The sequence below is a fragment of the Manis pentadactyla genome, chromosome 3 (assembly GCF_030020395.1).
Source record: "Manis pentadactyla isolate mManPen7 chromosome 3, mManPen7.hap1, whole genome shotgun sequence".
In the NCBI taxonomy this organism is placed as follows: Eukaryota; Metazoa; Chordata; class Mammalia; order Pholidota; family Manidae; genus Manis; species Manis pentadactyla.
In genome coordinates this window covers 162,314,365-162,333,253 of record NC_080021.1, presented here as the reverse complement: position 1 = coordinate 162,333,253, position 18,889 = coordinate 162,314,365, and the positions used below count along the sequence as shown (strand labels likewise).

General features: G+C 40.0%; 1 protein-coding gene across 26 annotated transcripts in view; it reads left to right on the top strand.

Moving 5' to 3' along the window:
- The window catches only part of PTPRD (protein tyrosine phosphatase receptor type D), a 1,529,902-nt gene that overhangs the window by 1,322,533 nt on the left and 188,480 nt on the right, over nucleotides 1-18,889 (top strand). For all 26 annotated transcript variants that reach the window (XM_057498672.1, XM_057498671.1, XM_057498666.1 and 23 more), the window contains one exon: nucleotides 17,644-17,832. In XM_057498672.1, coding sequence (XP_057354655.1) covers nucleotides 17,644-17,832 — 189 coding nt within the window. The remainder of the gene's footprint in view (nucleotides 1-17,643; nucleotides 17,833-18,889) is intronic.

Here is an 18,889-nt window from a genome sequence, read left to right as displayed (position 1 = left end):
AACAGCTAGGGAAGATGTGTTTGTTAAGTTTATATAAGGACTCTATGTATTTGTGTGCATGCATATACATTTACAATTATATTCATTCCTCTACCAATGTGTACATTTTTAAAACCATGAGTTCATGCCAGTACTTCCAACTGCAAATCCAACACCACACAGTTCATTCTCGTTTTCTCTTTTATATCACATTTGATCATTCAAATTTTTTCATTTACATTCACCATGATGTATGAACCAGCCAGTGTTTTTCTCGACCTTGTTTAATTTGAGCTCATTTGAATTTCTAACTTTTACAAAACCAGCAAATAAGGGAGGCAGGAGCAAAACCCAATTCTTTTTCCATGTTTACTATTGCTGTCTCTTTCTCTCTCTGTCTAAAAACACAGGAATTCTCAAACTTCAGCTCCATTGTGAATTTTTGCCTTTTTTCCTTAAAAAAAATTCCTAGTGTGATTTAAACATAAATTTATGTAAAAAGGTTAATACTTTCAATATTCAAAATAAGACAAAAATTGGGATGATGTACAGGGAATCATGACACCTACTTGCTAGTAAAAACAATAGAAGGCGACAATACCTCTGAAAGTGGATGGTTACTAGATTTTGTTATCTTAATAAGATTTGTATTCCCAAGACGGGGAGAAAAGCATAAGCCTAATTCCTAAATATTTACTTAAATATCCAACTATTAGTAATGGTGCTCAGTAGAAAAGGGTATTTCACCTCCCCCATGAGTTTATCTAATTTTGTATCACAAAGAATATGATTATTTGCTAAGCCCAAACACAAATAACAAAGAGGTTTAACTGACTTAATGCCATGTGAAATCTCAGCGATCACATGCACACAAGTGATAATGCAATCTGACTGGACTTGGTTCTGCTATGCAGACATTACTGTGTGATTTGTAGGCTAATTGCTTACATTGCTTGTGAACAAGTATGGCTTATACTGTCCCCAAAATGCTTTACAACCTTCTCAACACGTGAAGAATATTTCAGAAAAAGGAGCTTTGCTCTGGAATGCTCTGTGGGTAGCTGGTTTGTATGCTGAATATTTAGTAGCTGCTAATGAGGCTGCTATCAGCTTATCAATGTCCAATTTTCTATTCTTTTTTTCTCTTTTTTTTAAAAATTGAAATATAGTTGATGTACAATCTTATGTTAGTTTCAAGTATACAACACAGGAGTTCACCAGTCACCCACATTATTAAGTCTTCACCCCATCTAGTGTACTTACTACTGTCCAAATACAAGGATGTTCCATGATATTCTCCATACTGTATTACCATCCCCATGACCAAGTTATATTATGATTGAGAATTTTTGTGCACTTTTATCCCCATCCCCAACCACCCATCCCATCCCCTCCCCCATGGTAACCACCAGTCACTTCTCAGTGTCTGTGTGTCTACTGCTATGTTATTTTGTTTTGTTTTTACATTCCACAAATAAGTGAAATCATATAGTATTTGTCTTTCTCTGCCTGCCTTATTTCACTTAGCATAATACTCTCTAGGGCCAACCATGTTGCAATTGGCATAATTTGTTTCCTTTTCATGGCTGGATAATATTCCATTATGTTTATGTTCCACCTCTTAATTCATTCATCGATTGATGGACATTTTGGTTGCTTTCGTATCTTGGCTATTGTAAATAACATGGCAGTAAACATAGGTGTGCATATATCTTTCAAATCAGGGATTTTGTTTTCTTTGAGTAAATTCCTAGCAGTAGAATTACTAAGTCATATAGTTTTTCTACTTTCAGTTTTTTGAGGACCCTCCATACAGCTTTCTATAGTGGCTGAACCAATTTAGAAGGGCTCCTTTTTCTCCACATCCTTGACAACACTTGATATTTCTTGTCTGGATAGTGGCCATTCTAATTGGTATGAGGTGATATTTCATTGTGGTTTCAATTTTGATTTATCTGATGATAGCAATATGGAGCATCTTTCCTTGGGCCTGTTGGCCATTTGTGTTTCTTCTTTGAAAAAATGTCTGTTCAGGTCCTCTACCTATATTTTAATTGTAGTTTTGTTCTGTTGATGGTGTACTTTGCAGTATAGAAGCTGTTTAGTTTGACATAGTCCCAGTTGTTGATTTTTGCTTTTGTTTCCCTTGCCTGGGGAAATGTGTCCAGAAGAAAATCACTCATACTTATGTTCAATAGATTTTTGCCTTTGTTTTCTTCTAAAAGTTTTATGGTCTCCTATCTTATATTTAGATCTTTAATCCATTTTGAAGTTAATTTTATGTATGGAGTTAGATCGTAATCCAGTTTAATTCTCTTGCATGTAGCTGTCCAGTTTTCCCAACACCAGTTGTTGAAGAGGCTGTCTTTTTCCCATTGTATATTCATGGCTCCTTTAAAATATATTAATTGACCATGTATGCATGAGTTTATATCTGGGCTCTCCATTCTGTTCCATTGATCTATATGTCTGTTCTTGTACCAGTACCAAATTGTTTTGATTACTGTAGCTTTGTAGTATAACTTAAAGTCAGAGAACATAACACCCCCAGCTTTAGGCTTCTTTCCCAGGATTCTTTTGGTTATTTGCAGTCTTTTGTGGTTCCATATGAGTTTTAGGATTATTTGCTCTAGTTCATTGAACAATACCGTGGGTATTTTGATAGGGATTGCATTGAATCTGTAAATTCCTTTGGACAGGATGGCTATTTTGACAATAATTCTTCCTATCCATACACACCAGATAGATTTCAATTTATTTGTGCCTTCTTTAATTTCTTCAGTGTCTTACAGTTTTCAGAGTACAGGTCTTTCACCTCCTTGGTTAAGTTTATTCCTATACATTTTATTTTTTTTTGATTGGTAAATGGAATTGCTTTCCTGATTTCTTTTTCTGCTAGTTCTTTTTTAGTATATGGGAATGCAACAGATTTCTATGTTAATTCTGTATTCTGCAACTTTGCTGAATCTGTTATTCTAATAGTTTTTTGATGGAGTCTTTAGGTTTTATCTATATAGTATCATGTCATCTGTAAATAGTGACTGTTTAGCTCCTTCCTTACCAACATGGATCGTTTATCTCTTCATCTTGTCTGATTGCTGTGGCTGGTTACCTCCTGTACTGTGTTGAATAAAAATGGTGAGGGTGGACATCCTTGTCTTGTTCCTGATCTCAGAAGAAAAGCTTTCATTTTTTCACCATTGAGTATGATGTTGGCTATGGGTTTGTCATATATGGGCCTTTATTATGTTCAGGTATATTCCCTCTACATCCATTTTGTTCAGAGTTTTTATCATGAATGGATGTTGAATAGTCAAATGCTTTTTCAGCATCTGTTGATAATGATTATATGGTTTTCATCCTTCATTTCATTAATGTGGGGTATCACATTGATTGATTTCTTAATATTGTACCATCCTTGTGTCCCTGGAATAAATCCCATTTGGTCATGATGGATGATTCTTTGAATGTATTTTTGAATTTGGTTTTCTAATAGTTTGTTGAGGATTTTTGCAACTATATTCATCAGGGATATTGGTGTATAATTTTCTTTTTTTGTGGTGTTCTTGTCTGGTTTTGGTATTAGAGTGATGCTGGAATCAAAGAATGAGTTTGGAAGTATTTCCCTCCTCTTCTGCTTTTTGAAAACTTTAAGAAGGATGGGTGTTAGCTCTTCTTTCTATTTTCTATTCTGGCATGGCATAATTCTGGGAGAAATCTTTGGAGACTCTTGTACCATACCCAGTAACTGCCCTTAAGAGATACCTACTAGATTCACTCTGAAATAAAAGCTTCTCTGATTGATTTACAGCCACATTAGAACAAGTATACCATCTGTATATAACTTGCAAAGAGGAATCTTGGACTAAAAATTCATTGTATCTTGTTCATAATTACTTTTGGGGGCAGATATTATTTATTAAATATTCCATTTGGAATATTTTATATGGCAATTTTCTCATGCTTTAGATAATTTCTTTCTGACTTGCAGAAGCCTTTGCTTATAATTAGAAACCACCTTATTTATATATTTTCTCAATTTCATTCATATGAATATCATGTTGATAATGGCCCAGGAGCTCTACGTTGCTAGAAAACATTGATTTAGCTTTTATTTCTATTTCTTTCTTCTTTTTCTGCTTTTAGTCTCTTGTTCAATTTACTTGTAGGAAGGTTGATTTTGAAATAATATGGTCATGATGTCAAAACAGTGCAAATTATACCCTGCTGCCATCTGGAATGGTGAAAATAAAAACTTTATTTACGCTCTTTTCTTTAAGAAAAGAATAATAAATGTTTTCCCCCCTCTTTAGGGACTGTATTCTGGAAAGAAATAGGTCTTCTTTGTAGCTCCATGGTGAGGTTTATTCTGAAAGATAATGACTTAAAAACTCTGCTTTTCAACAATGTAGCAAATACTGCAGTCAGTAACCCTTCATTTCGCCTTCCAGCCTCTGAGACACTGATCTGTCTCCTCTCTCAGACGAAGCTATTTGGAATGGTCATGATTGGTCCCATATTGCAGAGGAGGCCCTTGTGTGTGCCTAAGGTCATAGGGCTAATATTCTGAGTCTACTTATGTCTAGTTCTCTGGTCTGTATATTATCTTTTGTGTCTGGTCAAAGCAAAAGTCCTGCCATTTATTGCCCATCGTAGATAATAAACTAGAAATTACAGAAGGGTTACAAAGCCCAGGCAAAGTGCTGAATTTGAGCTCTCTAGGGAAATTATTTGGTATTTATCATCATTTTCACAGTCTTCTATTTTACATCCTCATTTTATTGACTAGCATATATGATAGAAATCTGTCTTTACCTGGAAACAAAGCCATATAATTAAGCCAGTTGACACGTATCAGTGGATTTTTTTTTATATATAAAGTGTAGAACTTCAAAAAAATTATTATTGCATCCCATGGAACTTCAATCTCTAGTCCTTTCTGCTTAAAAAATAATAAAATATGACTGTAAACCTGGGGAGGGGAAATCCTAGGGCAAAATGCCTTTGAACCCAAAATCAGTCAAAGGGAAAAATAAAGTTTAAAACCCATTTATTGCTTCAAGAAGTCGTCCTGCATCTGTTTCTCTCCTGCTGCAGCAGAAGTGAACAAATCTTCCCCTGAACCTCTCAAGTTCAGACAAACCCTTGCTAGTCCAGGTAATTATTCATTGATATGGATATGGACCACTTCTCTCCACCCCTTGGAAACACCTGTTGATATGGAGATGCACTAAAGCCAGGCAAGAGATTCTGGAAATACTGCAATTTCACCCATAGGCCACCCCTCCAGAAATCTCGCCTTACAAACTAATCATTCCCCATCCTCCACAATGGTCCCTGGGTGAGAAAACTGGAGCATTGTAACCAGACTAATGGCATACAATAGCAACAGCAATAAAATCATGATAATCCTCAAGCTGGAGGATTCAGCTAGTTTCAAAGTCCTACGCAGATCAAGTCTGTAGCTCACCCATTGCACAGGTAGGAAGTAACTGAAGAGGTAGAGAGTTCAGAGCAATCATCACACGGCAGCTCCAGCCATGGGGCATATCTAGGCCATAAGGACTGTAGAAGAAAATAACCTTAAGGGTGATAAGACTTCAATGACACCAGCATAGGCAAATCTTGTCCATCAGGTAGGATACATGCAAGAGAGAGGTTCTATGATAGGAAAGTGGCAGGAATGTGATCTCATCCTGGTCTAATATACCAGACTTCCACCCCTGTCCCTTTGTGAGTTACAGATGGGTCAATATACAGGGCTATGGGAGGTACATGCATTGGCCATAAATATAAAACAAAACTTACCCATAAGATGCTCTTACCTCCTGGATGTTTGGGGAAGTCTACTATGATCTTTGGCGGCCACTCTGCTGTTACTCCAGGAATACACAGGAGGGCAGCTTCCAGGCCTTTTCCCCAGACCATCGCTGGTCCATGTGTCAAAATGTCCAGGGCCATGTCCACTCAACAGTGCCTTCAGCATTTAATGCAGAAGGGACTGGCAGCAGAATGTTGCTCTCCTGGCCATATCCTGAGTTCAATAACTCTTCTTTGGTTTGCACATACAGTTGTATAGGAAAAGCAGCAAAGTGTATTAGCATATCCACAGGGCTCAAAGCTTCTTTACGGGGCTTCTTATTCAAATGCCATAGCACTGTCCATAAGTGAACTGACCAGTCCTGTAAACTATTGGTGTCCGACGTCACACCAGATTTCAACAAGCCATTATACTTCTCTATCATGCCTGCCCCAGTAGGGTTGTATGGTACATGAAACTTCCACTTTATTCCCAATTGCTGCACCCATTCCTGGTCTAATATAACAGACTTCCACCCCTGTTCCTTTGTGAGTTACAGTTGGGTCAATATACAGGGTTATGGGAGGTACATGCATTGGCCAGTAAAGTGGGTTCCTTGATTGCTCTCAATCACCTGCGGCCAGCCATAGGCTGCAAAGAGATGCTCTTGACCCCTTTTAGTGGTTTGCTGATCTGCACGATGTGCAGGAAAGGCAACCAATAGTCAGTAGCCGTGTCCACACAAGTCAGGGCATACCAATATCCTTCTGATATGGGCAGAGGCCCAGTATAGTCTATCTGCCACCTGACAAGGGGTATCAGCCCCCTTACTGTTGTCCCATGTTGCTGCAGGACTCAATGTAAGTACCTCTTTGAGCACACAAGGAACTCCTTGCAGGCTTGACTGACTTCTTCAAAGGTCAATGGCAAGCCCCATGACGGGCTAACAGCCTACACTGTCTTTTTCCCCAAGTGCAACAAATGCTGATGTAGCCATTGGGCCACATCAGAGGCAGGCTTTCCTTCTAGCCAGCACACCTGGGCCAATGTGTCTGCTTCATTATTCCCTGGGGATGCCAAAGGCAAATGGCCAGTCACATGATATACAGTAACACTCTTAGTCTGACCAGAGGCCTGTAGGTCTTGCCACAACTCTTGCCCCCAAAGGAGCCAGTGACCAACCATCCAGTTGACATGGGTACCATGTCGGTAGCTACAGGGCCAAGCCCTGATAGACAGCCCAGCTACCAGAGCAGACAACTATAGAGGATGGCTCCTGGGTGATCACAAGCCATACTGCCCACAGCTCAGCCCATTGGCTGCTCTTCCCCTTTCCATCCTCCATCCATATTGTCTCAGTCTTAGGATGGAAAGCCATAGCCCTCCACTTCGGGGTCTGCCCATGACTGGAGCCATCTGTGTACCAAGCATCTTCAGATATAGGAGCTTTTCGCTCCTGATAAGGACTTTCAGCTACCAATGGCTTAAAAGCAAGTTTTTCCTGCTTTCCACTGGTATAGATCACTGGCCCCAGTAAGTGTTGAAGTTCTCCACTTAAGGGGCTAGTAGACAGGGTGCTGCTATAAATATGGACTCCATTTGGACAGTGTAGGCATCTGTGCCATGCCACTCCATGGCCTTTGGATCCAGTCTCGCACCCACCCCGTGATAGGATAGGTGGTTATTACCTTGGTCAGAGCTGTTCTGCTGGTGGGCTCCATAGCCAGCAAGGCATGGTACACAGCAGCCAGCTGCTTCTCTATCAAGGTGTACCAGACTTCTTCTCCTTTCCATAGCTGTGACCAGAATCCAATGGGTTAGCATGTCCATTCAAGCCGCTGCCAAAGACCCTATCCATAACCATCTTTGGTTACGTGAACATCTAGTTCACAGGGCCTTGATGAGTCCATTACACTCAAGGCCTGTACAGACTTGACTGCACTCTTAGCAGCAGTAAAAGCAGCTGCACGTGTCTCATCCCAGTCCCACCTTATGCCCTTTCATACCAACCGGTATAAGTGCTTCAGAATTTGTGCCGAGTGTGGGATAAACACTCTTCATAGCCCAAAAGACCCAAAAACTCTTGTAATACTGCCACAGTGGTAGGGGTGGAGAAAGCCTGGACCTTGTCTATAACTGCTTCAGGAATAACTTTAGTTTTATCTGACCAGACAACCCCCAAGAATTTTACAGACAAACCAGGTCCCTGAACCTTGGTGCTGTTCACAGCCCATCCTTTCTTGTATAGATGTTGCAGTAGTCTAGGAACTGTATTTTCTCAATCTGAAAAAGAATCAGATGTGAGCATAATATCATCAATTTGTGACACAGCCACACCATTTGCGGTTTCCTCCATGTGGCCAGTCCTGGGCTACAAGTCCATGACAAATGGTGGGACTGTGGAGGTGTCCCTGTGGAAGGACAGTGAATGTCCACTGCTGGCCTTCCCACATGAAGGAAAACTGTTCCTGACTTCCTGTGCTATGTCAATAGAGAAGAAAGCATTAGCAAGGTCTGCAACATAATGATACGTTCCCAGCTCATGGCTGAGGGGGTCCAGAATGGCTGCTATAGAGGGGACAGCAGCATGCAAAGGGGGCGTGACTATTCAATTCCCTGTTGCCCATGGTCATATTTCAGGAGCCATCTGGCTTTTTCACTGGCCACACTGGGGAATTGAAAGGACTATGAGTGGGCTTTATGATGCCCACCTTCTCTAGCTCTTGTAGAGTTTCTCCAATTTCTTTGTGTCCCCCAGACAATTTATACTGCTTAGTGTCTGTTATCCACTGAGATACAGGCAGAGCTACAGTACAGGAGGGTGCTTAGCATGTCCCCTCAGAACTGCCTTTACCACAAGGGCCTTCACTCTGAAGTGACCTGCAGTGGTCTGTAACCACAGGCCCTGCAGGATATCGACCCCCAAAATATATTCAGGAATGGGAGAAATGTACACAGTGTACTCCTTTGGGGGTAAACATCCTTTGGACTTTCTTCACTCTAACTGCCTTACCCCCATAGCCATCTGTCAGCGGGATTCCTGGGAAAATGCTCAGGGTTGCCATAAATCAGAGAATACTCAGCTCCTGTGTCCACCAGCACCAGGACACATGCATTCACAGGGGACCAATGAATTGCTAAATCTACATGTGGCCTCCAGTACCCACCACATCACCCAAGGTTTATGGGTGACCGCCTTGACCCCCCCACCTCAGTCAAACTGAGATGCCCAGTCATCCTCCTGTGGGGGTGAGGGAAGCGAATCCTGAGTACTGTCCCCCAGAAAGTTTTGCTGGGACAAAGGGTGGGCATGAGGCTTTGACTCCAGTTTCCCTTTCCTGGACCTCAGCAGCTGGAAGTGCTGCTCTGGCCTTAATTGGTGCCACAGTTCTAACAAGATCCTATTGGGCTGCCCATCAAGTTTTTCACTACCCTGGTCTTTATCAAATCAACCCATATCTGGGTCCTTGAGACCTTCACGGGCCCTTTGCACCTCTCCTTTCAGTCATAGCCCATACTTCCCTCCGTGCCCTTACTGTTTCAACCTCTCCCATATCTGCTGGAGTAAGAGTAGCCTCACTTATGGGTTGCCCTAGGTGGGGGCAAGAGTAGTCACTAGGGACCCAAAGAGAGATGTGGGAGCTGTGTGCAGCACCAGATTTCTCATTCCTATGGTGAACAACTTGCTCAGCAGGGCCTGGGGGTCCATGTTATAGATGATATTTTTCATGCCCAGTTCTTGCAATACCTGTTGGAACTTCACATACGTTTCCCAGCTAGTGGGTAAATATGGTAAATCACCCTAAATCAGCCAAACTGCCCTTATGGCAGCTGTCAGCCATTCTAGAAGTATCGGATTCCCTGAGCCATGATGGGCACTCTGCAATAGCTGCTGGAGGGAAGCCTGAGTCATCAGGGAAGCCGGTCTACTCATTTCAGTACCGGACATAACAATGTTCTCCACCCCCATATCCCAGAAATGTAAAAGCCACATAGGCAAAGATACTTACGGCTTCTGCGTATACCAGATGCTCATGTCCTCTAACCAGGTCACCCTGGGTACAGGGGTGGAACATGCAGTGCTCCACACCAGGGTAGGAGGTGGCTCCTCCCCCTGAGAGGACTTCGGTTGTTTTGTTTTTATTTTTTTAATTGCAGCTGGGCAGTCTTTTAATACAGGAGAGGCTGGTACCTTAGGCAATGGCCTCGGCAACAGATCAGCCCATGGCCCCACCTTCTCATTGTCTCCCCCTCAGCCCCGCACCACCAACCCCACCACCACCCCACTCTTCCACCATCTCCGGGGCTGAAGAAACCACTCTTTCCTTCCCCTCCCCCACGGCCTCCTGCACTGTGGCTTCTCCTGCCGCCTCCCACCTCGCCGCTGCTAAGGGATCTTCCAGGAACGCGATCCTTTTTATCAATAACTGTCTTTCTTCCTTAAGGGCATTCCATACATTATTGCCCAGCTCCTTCAAGTGATGCTGAAGTGTGTCTCTCTCCTGCCGAAATCCCTCTCTCTCCTTGGTAACCCTCTCGATAACCCTCTCTCCTCGATAACATTTTCTACTATCTTGAGGAAAAGAGATCCTACAATGCCAGCTGTTACAAGGCCTCTCAGAACCTCTTAGCAGTCTTCTATCTCATGGGGGGTAATTCTGCAGCTTCCAGTGTCTCCACACTTTCCCAGTTCTGGGAATGGCCCCACCCACCTAGGAGGTGCTTTAACTTAGACCAGTTACCCACCAGGGGCTCCCAAACTGGAAACCCCACAGATAGGGGGGCTCCTAGGTAAAGCTGTACCCTCTGCCGCTGCGTCCACAGGGGCCTCCCAAATATCCACAACGGGGGTTCTGGGCATCTCCCCACCATCTCTAGGGGCAGCCCACACAAAGGTCGCACCCATGGAGAGAGATTTCGGGTTTAGAGGTCCTGCCATCTACCGCCAGATGTAAATCTGGGGAGGGGAAATCCCGGGGCACAATGCCTTTGTACCCAAAATCCGTCAAAGGGAGAAATAAAGTTTAAAACCCATTTATTGCTTACAAGCAGTCGTCCCGCATTTCCCTCTCTCTTTTGCTGTGACAGAAGCGAACAAATCCTCTCTTCAACCTCAGGTTCAGATAAGTCCTCACTTGCCCAGGTAATTACCCATTGATATGGAGATGGACTACTTCTCTCCACCCTTTGGAAACACCTTTTAATATGGAGATGAACTAAAGCCAGGCAAGAGATTCTGGAAATACTGCAATTTTACCCTCAATGATCAACCATTGAAATTTTTTTCGTTGTGCTTTCCATTAAGAGTTTACTTTGAGAGTCCTATCACTGTTCACGAAGAATATTTATTCACAGAACAGCAACTGGCATAGAGGAAATATAATAAAGTAAAAATGTGCCAAATTTAGCATTAAAAGATTTTACTTTTGCTCTATGTCTGACCTAGAACAAGTAACTTAATTTTAAGCCTTTATTTTGTATTTACAGAAAATAGTAATTATGATACCCTGCCTAGCTCAAAGAACCCTAATAAGGCTCAAATGGTTTCATTGTTCTCTGTCATTCACAGCAAAGCTTTGCTGTCCTAAATATTTAAAGCTATTTTTTTAAGTTTGTTTGGAGGAACAGATCATAGGATAATGTGGATTTATTTTACTTATGCTGTTGATTAACCAAAGAACCTAAAGTCTTATTCAAAGGGAGAAATGAAGGTTTTACCGAGCTTTGACAAGGTTATTTGACGTAGATACTGCTCTTTAAATTCTCTTGCCTGTCTAGATAATCCTTGTTTGTTTTTGTTTTTGTGTTTTTATGATCTGCATAGAATATTTTCCCATTTATAGTTTATTGCTGCAGCTTTTCTTCTATCAAGCCTTAGAGTCACATGCCTCTGTTCTATTGAAATCTGTGGGAGGTTGGGATAGACTACACACATATATGCTAATATTTCACTAGATGCCTGGCAGTAGTGCCAGACAGCACTAGGCACATTTAGTGCATGATCTCATTCAATCCTCTCATCTATGAGCTGGGTACTATTCTTATTCCCAAAGAATCTAATTATCTTGCAGATACGATTGAATCATAGCAATATTGAGATTGTCTCGATTACTTCACACCCGTGCCTGGCTCAGTCCAGGCACAAAGGAAACCTTCTATAAATGCATAATATGAATTTTGCCATCTATTCACTAGCTATGAGATTTTTTTAAACTACTCTTTTTCTTTTAATATAATGAAACTTTCATAAATATGAGAATACTTTGTTATTTGACAACCTTAAGACCAACATATTTAAATTTTCCAAGTGAATTTTTATACTTTTTCTTATGTATAAAAACCCACTAAATTTATGTTGCACAGATTAATACTGTTTCTCTAACAGGTGAGGATGATTTTCAATGTTTAAAGAGTCTAGCACTTTTGTTTAAGAAAATATTTCTCATATCTATCTAACATTTGAGTTACGTTAGTGAAATCTTCCCTCAGTCTCTTTATCATTACAAAAAACAAAAAAAAGTGCTTCTGTAAGATTACATAATGAATGCCTAAAGCATTAAGATATCCAGCCACTGACATATTGCCCCAGTTAGTGAAAGGAAATCCAGTGTTTGCCTTAAAATACTACCAAAGGAGTCCAAGGAGTCCCTTGGATTTTATCATTACTTAAAACATCAAGAATTCCATTCTAAAGATGGGATAACAGAATAATAGATATATATTCTGCTGTGTTCTTTTAAGTTTCATTGTGTTCACACGTAAAGTTTTATGTGGTTACAGTTTTGACTTACAGAAACTTAACCAATATATGAAGGAAGCTTTCCTGTAAAAATTATGGAAATAGGAACTGAATTTTTATTTCTAGTGCAGCAACTACACGAAATTAAAGAAGGAACCAAGCACAAATCACGTATCCCAACTGATAGAAAATTATTTGCTAATTAAATAAAGCTTACAATGTAAAAATAAATACAACTGCTAATTAAATAAAACAGATGTAAAGAATAAAACGGTCATCAACAACTGTTTTTCTGAGTCTATAAATCTAATACTACTTAAGATACTAAAAAATAGAGATTATAAATTAATTTTTGCCTCTTAGACTTATATTCAAATTGGGGAGGCCAAATGTATAGCCACAAAACAAAGAATGATTAACTTTTGAAGGAGTGACATTCAATAAATCCAGTAGGAATGCAGAGGTGCCACACAGGAAGTGCTGAAATATTTGCCAAAATTCCCTAAGCATGTCTAATTGCAAGTATTTATTGAAACTTATTTACTGATGCTTGAAAAAAAAAATAACACTTAGCCCCTGCCCTCCACAAGTTTAGGAGTTCAAGCTTACATAGTAACTACAATAAGGAGTTTATTGGTAATACCAATGGAGAGCTTTTAGTGAGAAACAGGTGTGAACTGCATAGGTACTCAGAAAAGTGTTTCAAGGGGATGAGAATAAAAGCAATGCTTGTCTCTTCCTCCAGATTCTAATTTTGCTTTATTATACCGCCATTTTCTCTAAAACCTTTACATACATTGTCAGTAATATCTAAATGGTCAGGTACATTTGCCAGATCTTTTAATACTCTTTTTGGAAAAGCATACTGTTGGTGTAAATGACATGCTTTTTCCTCATAAACATATTTGCTATAAATCTGAGAAATCGGGATTGTGGTACCATGGCAAAGAGCCCTTCATTGAAAACTTCTTTAAGTCATTTGGGAGCACTGTACTAGTCCTGGTTTAATTCACGCAGAGTCCTAGCGAGACTGGGCAAGAACTGCCTGTGGCTACCTTGGAAGGCATCTGTGGCCTTAACAGGCAATTTAGTTTTGTGGTTTCCTATCAAAGAGAAGTTCAGTGTTTGTAGAAGTGAAGCAAAAGTAAAAGCATCATTAAAATTGTTTATGGATGAGCAGTGGAAGTAGTTTAACTGAGCAAATTACTCAAAAGCTACCTCTTGATCATTCACAGATAATCTAAAGCATGACTCCCTGCCAAACAATGTCAGACTATTTCCCCCATACATTATTTTCAAGTCCTCTGTAGGTCAGGGGTTATTAACAGAAGTTGTACAGCAATGGGAAGTTAACTCTGGAAAATGCTGACATTTATTTTCTCTTTCCTTTAATGGAACTGTATGTTTCATATCAGCATATTTCATTAAGATACCAAACAGAGTCAAAGAATGTGCTATATTTCCAGGTCTATTATAGCTGCCATTCCAAACAAAATATGTATGACTTCTATGATTCACTAAGCCCAAGTATGTAGTCATCTGCCCTTTAATGGCCTCTCAAAATGACAGACCAAATGGCTTTGTGAAGGTCAAGTCTGATTTAAATTGTTGATGAATTAGTAGCTAATTCTGCATGATTGAATATTAATATGGAACAGTGATAAGTAAGGCACTTTAAAGCTTAATGAGCACATTAATGAACAGGACAAAATGTTTTTCTTTTCACCTCATGTAAAAGTTTGAAGACTACTAACATATTGATAATTTGTTAATTTTTGATTAGCTGCTTTTTCCTATAAAAGTTGACATGGTTAAGATATAAAAGGTATTGATTTTCTCCCCAAGTTCCTGGTACCACACATTGGATGAGCTGTCAAAATTGATGTTCTCAAATGACCAAGGCAGTTTTATATAAATCACTGATAAAGGTAGAGAGTGAAAAAAAAAGCAATTAACCTCTTCTAAAACTATGCCTAATAAGATAGGCATTCCAATTAGAAATTTCATTATTTCTACAGTTCGTTTTATGTTGAATACTGAGTTTTATTGCCAAATACCTGACAGTCAAATTGGAAACAAGCCACAACTGTCAACGTGTAACAACTTTGGATATTTGAATCTGTTACATTGTGATGTTTCTCATGAAAATTTAATGAAGAAAGTGAATTCAAAGAGGTTCTGTGCAAAGAGGGTTGTAGAGAATTTAATTACCCTCATTAAAAATAAGAAAGGAGCACTCTTTACATTCTCTGTCCTATTGATATGCAAGAAAGATTATCTTTGTTGTGCACTTGTGTATATGAAAGGGGCTCTGGAGTGTTCTTTATGAGCCAATAAGGAAAAGAAGGTCATGCAAATATATTAGATGGCTTTCGGTAGGGCACAGGCCAGGTTTGTCAGGTCTCCCCAAGGTGAGGACTTCATTTCTTATAAACGGTTATTAATTCTAGATTTCTGTGGCAAGAGACTTTTGTGAGTGGCTCAACAATCTTAAGTCTGATACTTGCCACTGATGGGTACTGAATATTGGTTCTTCAGAGAGATGAACTTGTAGAAGAAAACTAGTGACTAGTTGAGCAGTGTTAATGCCTGCTAATGTAACTAGCAGTTAAATGCCATGGGTGTGGGAGGTACAGTGATCTGGGAAATAAAGAAACAGCTCAGGAATCCCAAGGAGATGTTTTATTAACCTAAGTTGGTTGCTTTAACTGTGGAAAATAACAACAAAATCTAAAAGCTTTTGAAGAAACTCATTTCTAAGCAACTAAGGCAGTGTAGCGGGCATTGGAGCACTTGAGGTTTATTAGTTTTATCCTTTGAAATATTTTGTATCAGTAACTGCCAAGTGAGATATTAAATATGATGCACATGGTACAACAGCCATTGATCTTTTGTCTTGCTATTTTTTCCTTCAGATTACATTAGAATTATGGCATAGACATAAATACATTGACAAAATCTTTAAAGTCATAAAGAACAGCCTGATGGAGTTCAAGTGGAAAAGCTTATTAAAATTAGCACAGTCTAATTTGCAAAATACTTCTTATCTCATTTGTAATTTTTAACTTTCCCTTAGAGCCCTGAAGAATCATTGGAATTCCATTCTTAACCACTGTTGCTGACACTTGTCCACTCTAGACCTCTGCTTGGCTGAGGATGTGTCAGCATTCACATAACTACAGTGTATTACTACCTCCGCAAAGACCCATGTCTTTCAACTTAAGTAAAATGTAGTTCGTTGAAGTTAGTAATTTTTTTAGTCTCTGGCCATAGACAGCTGGTAGGACAGGAAAATATTCTCTTGTAAATCCAGGCATCAAACTTGCCTCAACAACTTCATTTGATCTTTTATAAATCTCCCTATGGTAGAACCAGAGGCTACACTTCTCCCTATTAGCTTGCTCAGGGGCACCTACCCTTTTTTGGGGGTTTGATTCTTTGGTAGTATTTTGACATCCTTTCACTATCTCTCTTTGTAGTCCTGAACTACTCCTTTGACCAGCCTTCTGTCAGAAATAGTTTCCTACTGCATGTTGTAGGAGAACCATTTTTTTTTTTTTAATCAGTGGGGCATATTCATACTTAGGCTTAGGAATCATTAGAGGTTCTCTGTAAGTCTGGTAATCCAGACTGGCTTGATGGGAAGGTGTTTGGAAACATGAGACATGGAAGAGCTCACAGTGTAGAGAGAGGAAAGTGGTCATCTTAAGTCTAAGAAGCATGGATTTAGGTCCTCCCTGCTACAGTAGCTCTGAGGGGGAAATGATCACCAATATTTGGGAGATGTTTACAGAGCTTCACAAAGAAGATGATTTTGACTCTGTGGTTTTCTAGAGACAGAAAACTCAATAGGGATGATTTGTGTGGGACATGGATAGAACTACTGTGTGGGGAGAAGAAAAGTTCCTAAGGGGAGGTGGTGATCCTGGAGAGGCTGAGAAAAGTGGGACCTGGTTTACAAGGACTTTGCCAGCCAGATTAGGAGATTGCATTAACCCTGTAATAGCAGAGGGGAGACAGTGGAGAGAACACATAAATTTGACGAAACAGTGGAGGCATCAAAAATGGAGGCTTTCCCCAAGAAATTATAACTCAGACTTCACCAAGACTCACAGCATCATTCCAGAAATTGTAGGAGACATCTCAGAAGGAGCTAGGCTCCACATCTGATTATTTCTAATGTTCTGTTCACTGATGTTTATGCTTTTGAGTCATTTTGGAATTGGTGGCTCATGAAAATTCATCAGAAGACATGAAGGAGTGTTGATTAAGTTAACATCAAGGCCCAATTAGAAGTCAAAATGTTTCATAATGGTCTTTAAACAAACAGCCAAGTTCTAATTTGGATAATTGTCACACATATAACTAAAATTCCTTCCAATAGGATATACCTTCCTAATGCTGGCTGGAAGAGCTGGCAGTGCAGTTTGTGATGGAAGAAAATAGTCTCTTACACTAAAGAATGTATGTTTTTCTGCTGCTCTTCTTGACTTGCCTCTGTTCTCATCTTTTATAAGGGAACCTCTCAGACAATTGTCTAATTAATTGAAACTCCCTACAAAGGAATTAATTCAGGTTGAACCTTATGCTTGAGTGAAAAAAAATACAGTTTTACTTCAAAGTTACAAAAGAAGCATCAGTTTCTAACACAGATAACTTAACCCAGCTAACCTGCTTCCTCCTCGTGTATAATCCAAGCTAGCTCAGCTGGATGCCATGGTTTTCACCTAAATGAAAAGTTCCCTGCCTCATTGCCAGTCCTTGTGATATTCCATCTTTCTGGCCAATGCCTAAAGCCCATTCCAGGAGTTCTGTGGTATCCACTGACCCCCTCCAGTACATATTCTGTTAGTCCTTCTTCTGTTCTTCTAGGGAACTTGATGTATCCCTTCCTCATTTTGTCTTTATCCTACATGCCTGAGCTCTTGGTTAGGCTGTTGGCCTCTTAGACTGTGTGCTCTTCTGGCCAGGGACAACACTGTGACTGTGCCCTGATCTGCCTGATTTGGGTTGGCTTCTCAGCAGATAGTGAATGAGGTAAGGGGGAAGACGAATGGGCACTCTCTCTTGAGCCTTGGACATCTGACTTGTTAATGTAATGTTGGTACCACCTTTTGTCTTGCAGAGGACCAGATTCCCCGGGGCTTCCCCACCATCGACATGGGTCCCCAGCTGAAGGTGGTCGAGCGCACACGCACAGCCACCATGCTCTGTGCAGCCAGTGGGAATCCAGATCCAGAAATCACCTGGTTTAAAGATTTCTTACCCGTCGACACAAGCAACAACAATGGCCGTATTAAGCAGTTACGATCAGGTAGGGTCTTGTTACTGTTTCTACTAACTCCTAGAGAATTTTCTTTCTTTTTTTTTCTAGCTTTCCCTCTCTTTTTTATTTCTGTTTTAATTTTATTTATTTTTAATTTTTAGGTATTGATTTTTCTCCCTCCTCTCTTTCTCTGTTATTTAATGTGTTGTCCATGTTGGTGATGTCATAGCCTGTTTCAGAGTCTGTCTTCCTCTTTCTCTCTGTGTGTTTTGCAGCTTCTGTTTAATCCACATTGCTCACTGCTGTGACTGTATTTTTGATAATTTTTTTAATTTACTGCTTTTTTGCAGTATTTGATGGATCCATTTTCTCCTTTTTCTTTCTCCTTTCTCTGTTTTCTTTTTGAACAAATTTATCTCAACATTGGACTTCATTCAGAACTTGCAAGGAGTTCCAATGGTTATATCCATTAAAAACCAAAATGTTCATATTAAATGCTGAAGTGATTCAATTGTACGAAAGTGTGTTTTCTCTGTCTTTTCTGCATTTAAGCTCATCAAAGTACCAAAGCTTAGTAAGTTGGGTCACAACGACTTTCTTGTCACTAATACATGAAACACAGAAATGTTGTCTATTGCATGAGTCACCAGATGTATTTTTTTTTTTAAAGTCTTCTACTAAGTACCAAAGAAAGGAGGGGAATTTTTATTACTATGGCTGTGTTATTCTAAGTGAGCATTTCCTACATATTAGCCACGGTAGTGTGCGCCCACACTAAAGAGATTTTTGAACCCTCCAGTGACTGGATCTACAGAAGTCTGCTTTTGGTGTAGACTCCAGCTTTTGCTCCTTTCTCTCTCTCTCTCTCTCTCTCCCCATTGCCCTTTTCTTCCTCTCTCATCCCATCCCAAGTTTGCTCCTTTGCTCTCTTTAGACTTAAAGTAGAGGTAATTCTAAGTTTCTGAAGTTTTATCTGTCCCTTGGTAATTTCACAGGGACATAGACTAATAAGCTGTTTACTTGGACATTGGGAGTAATATTGATATAGATTCTAAGTTGTTTAACTGCCTGTCTTCCCAGAATCCTCAGCTTTTGGCCTGTCCTG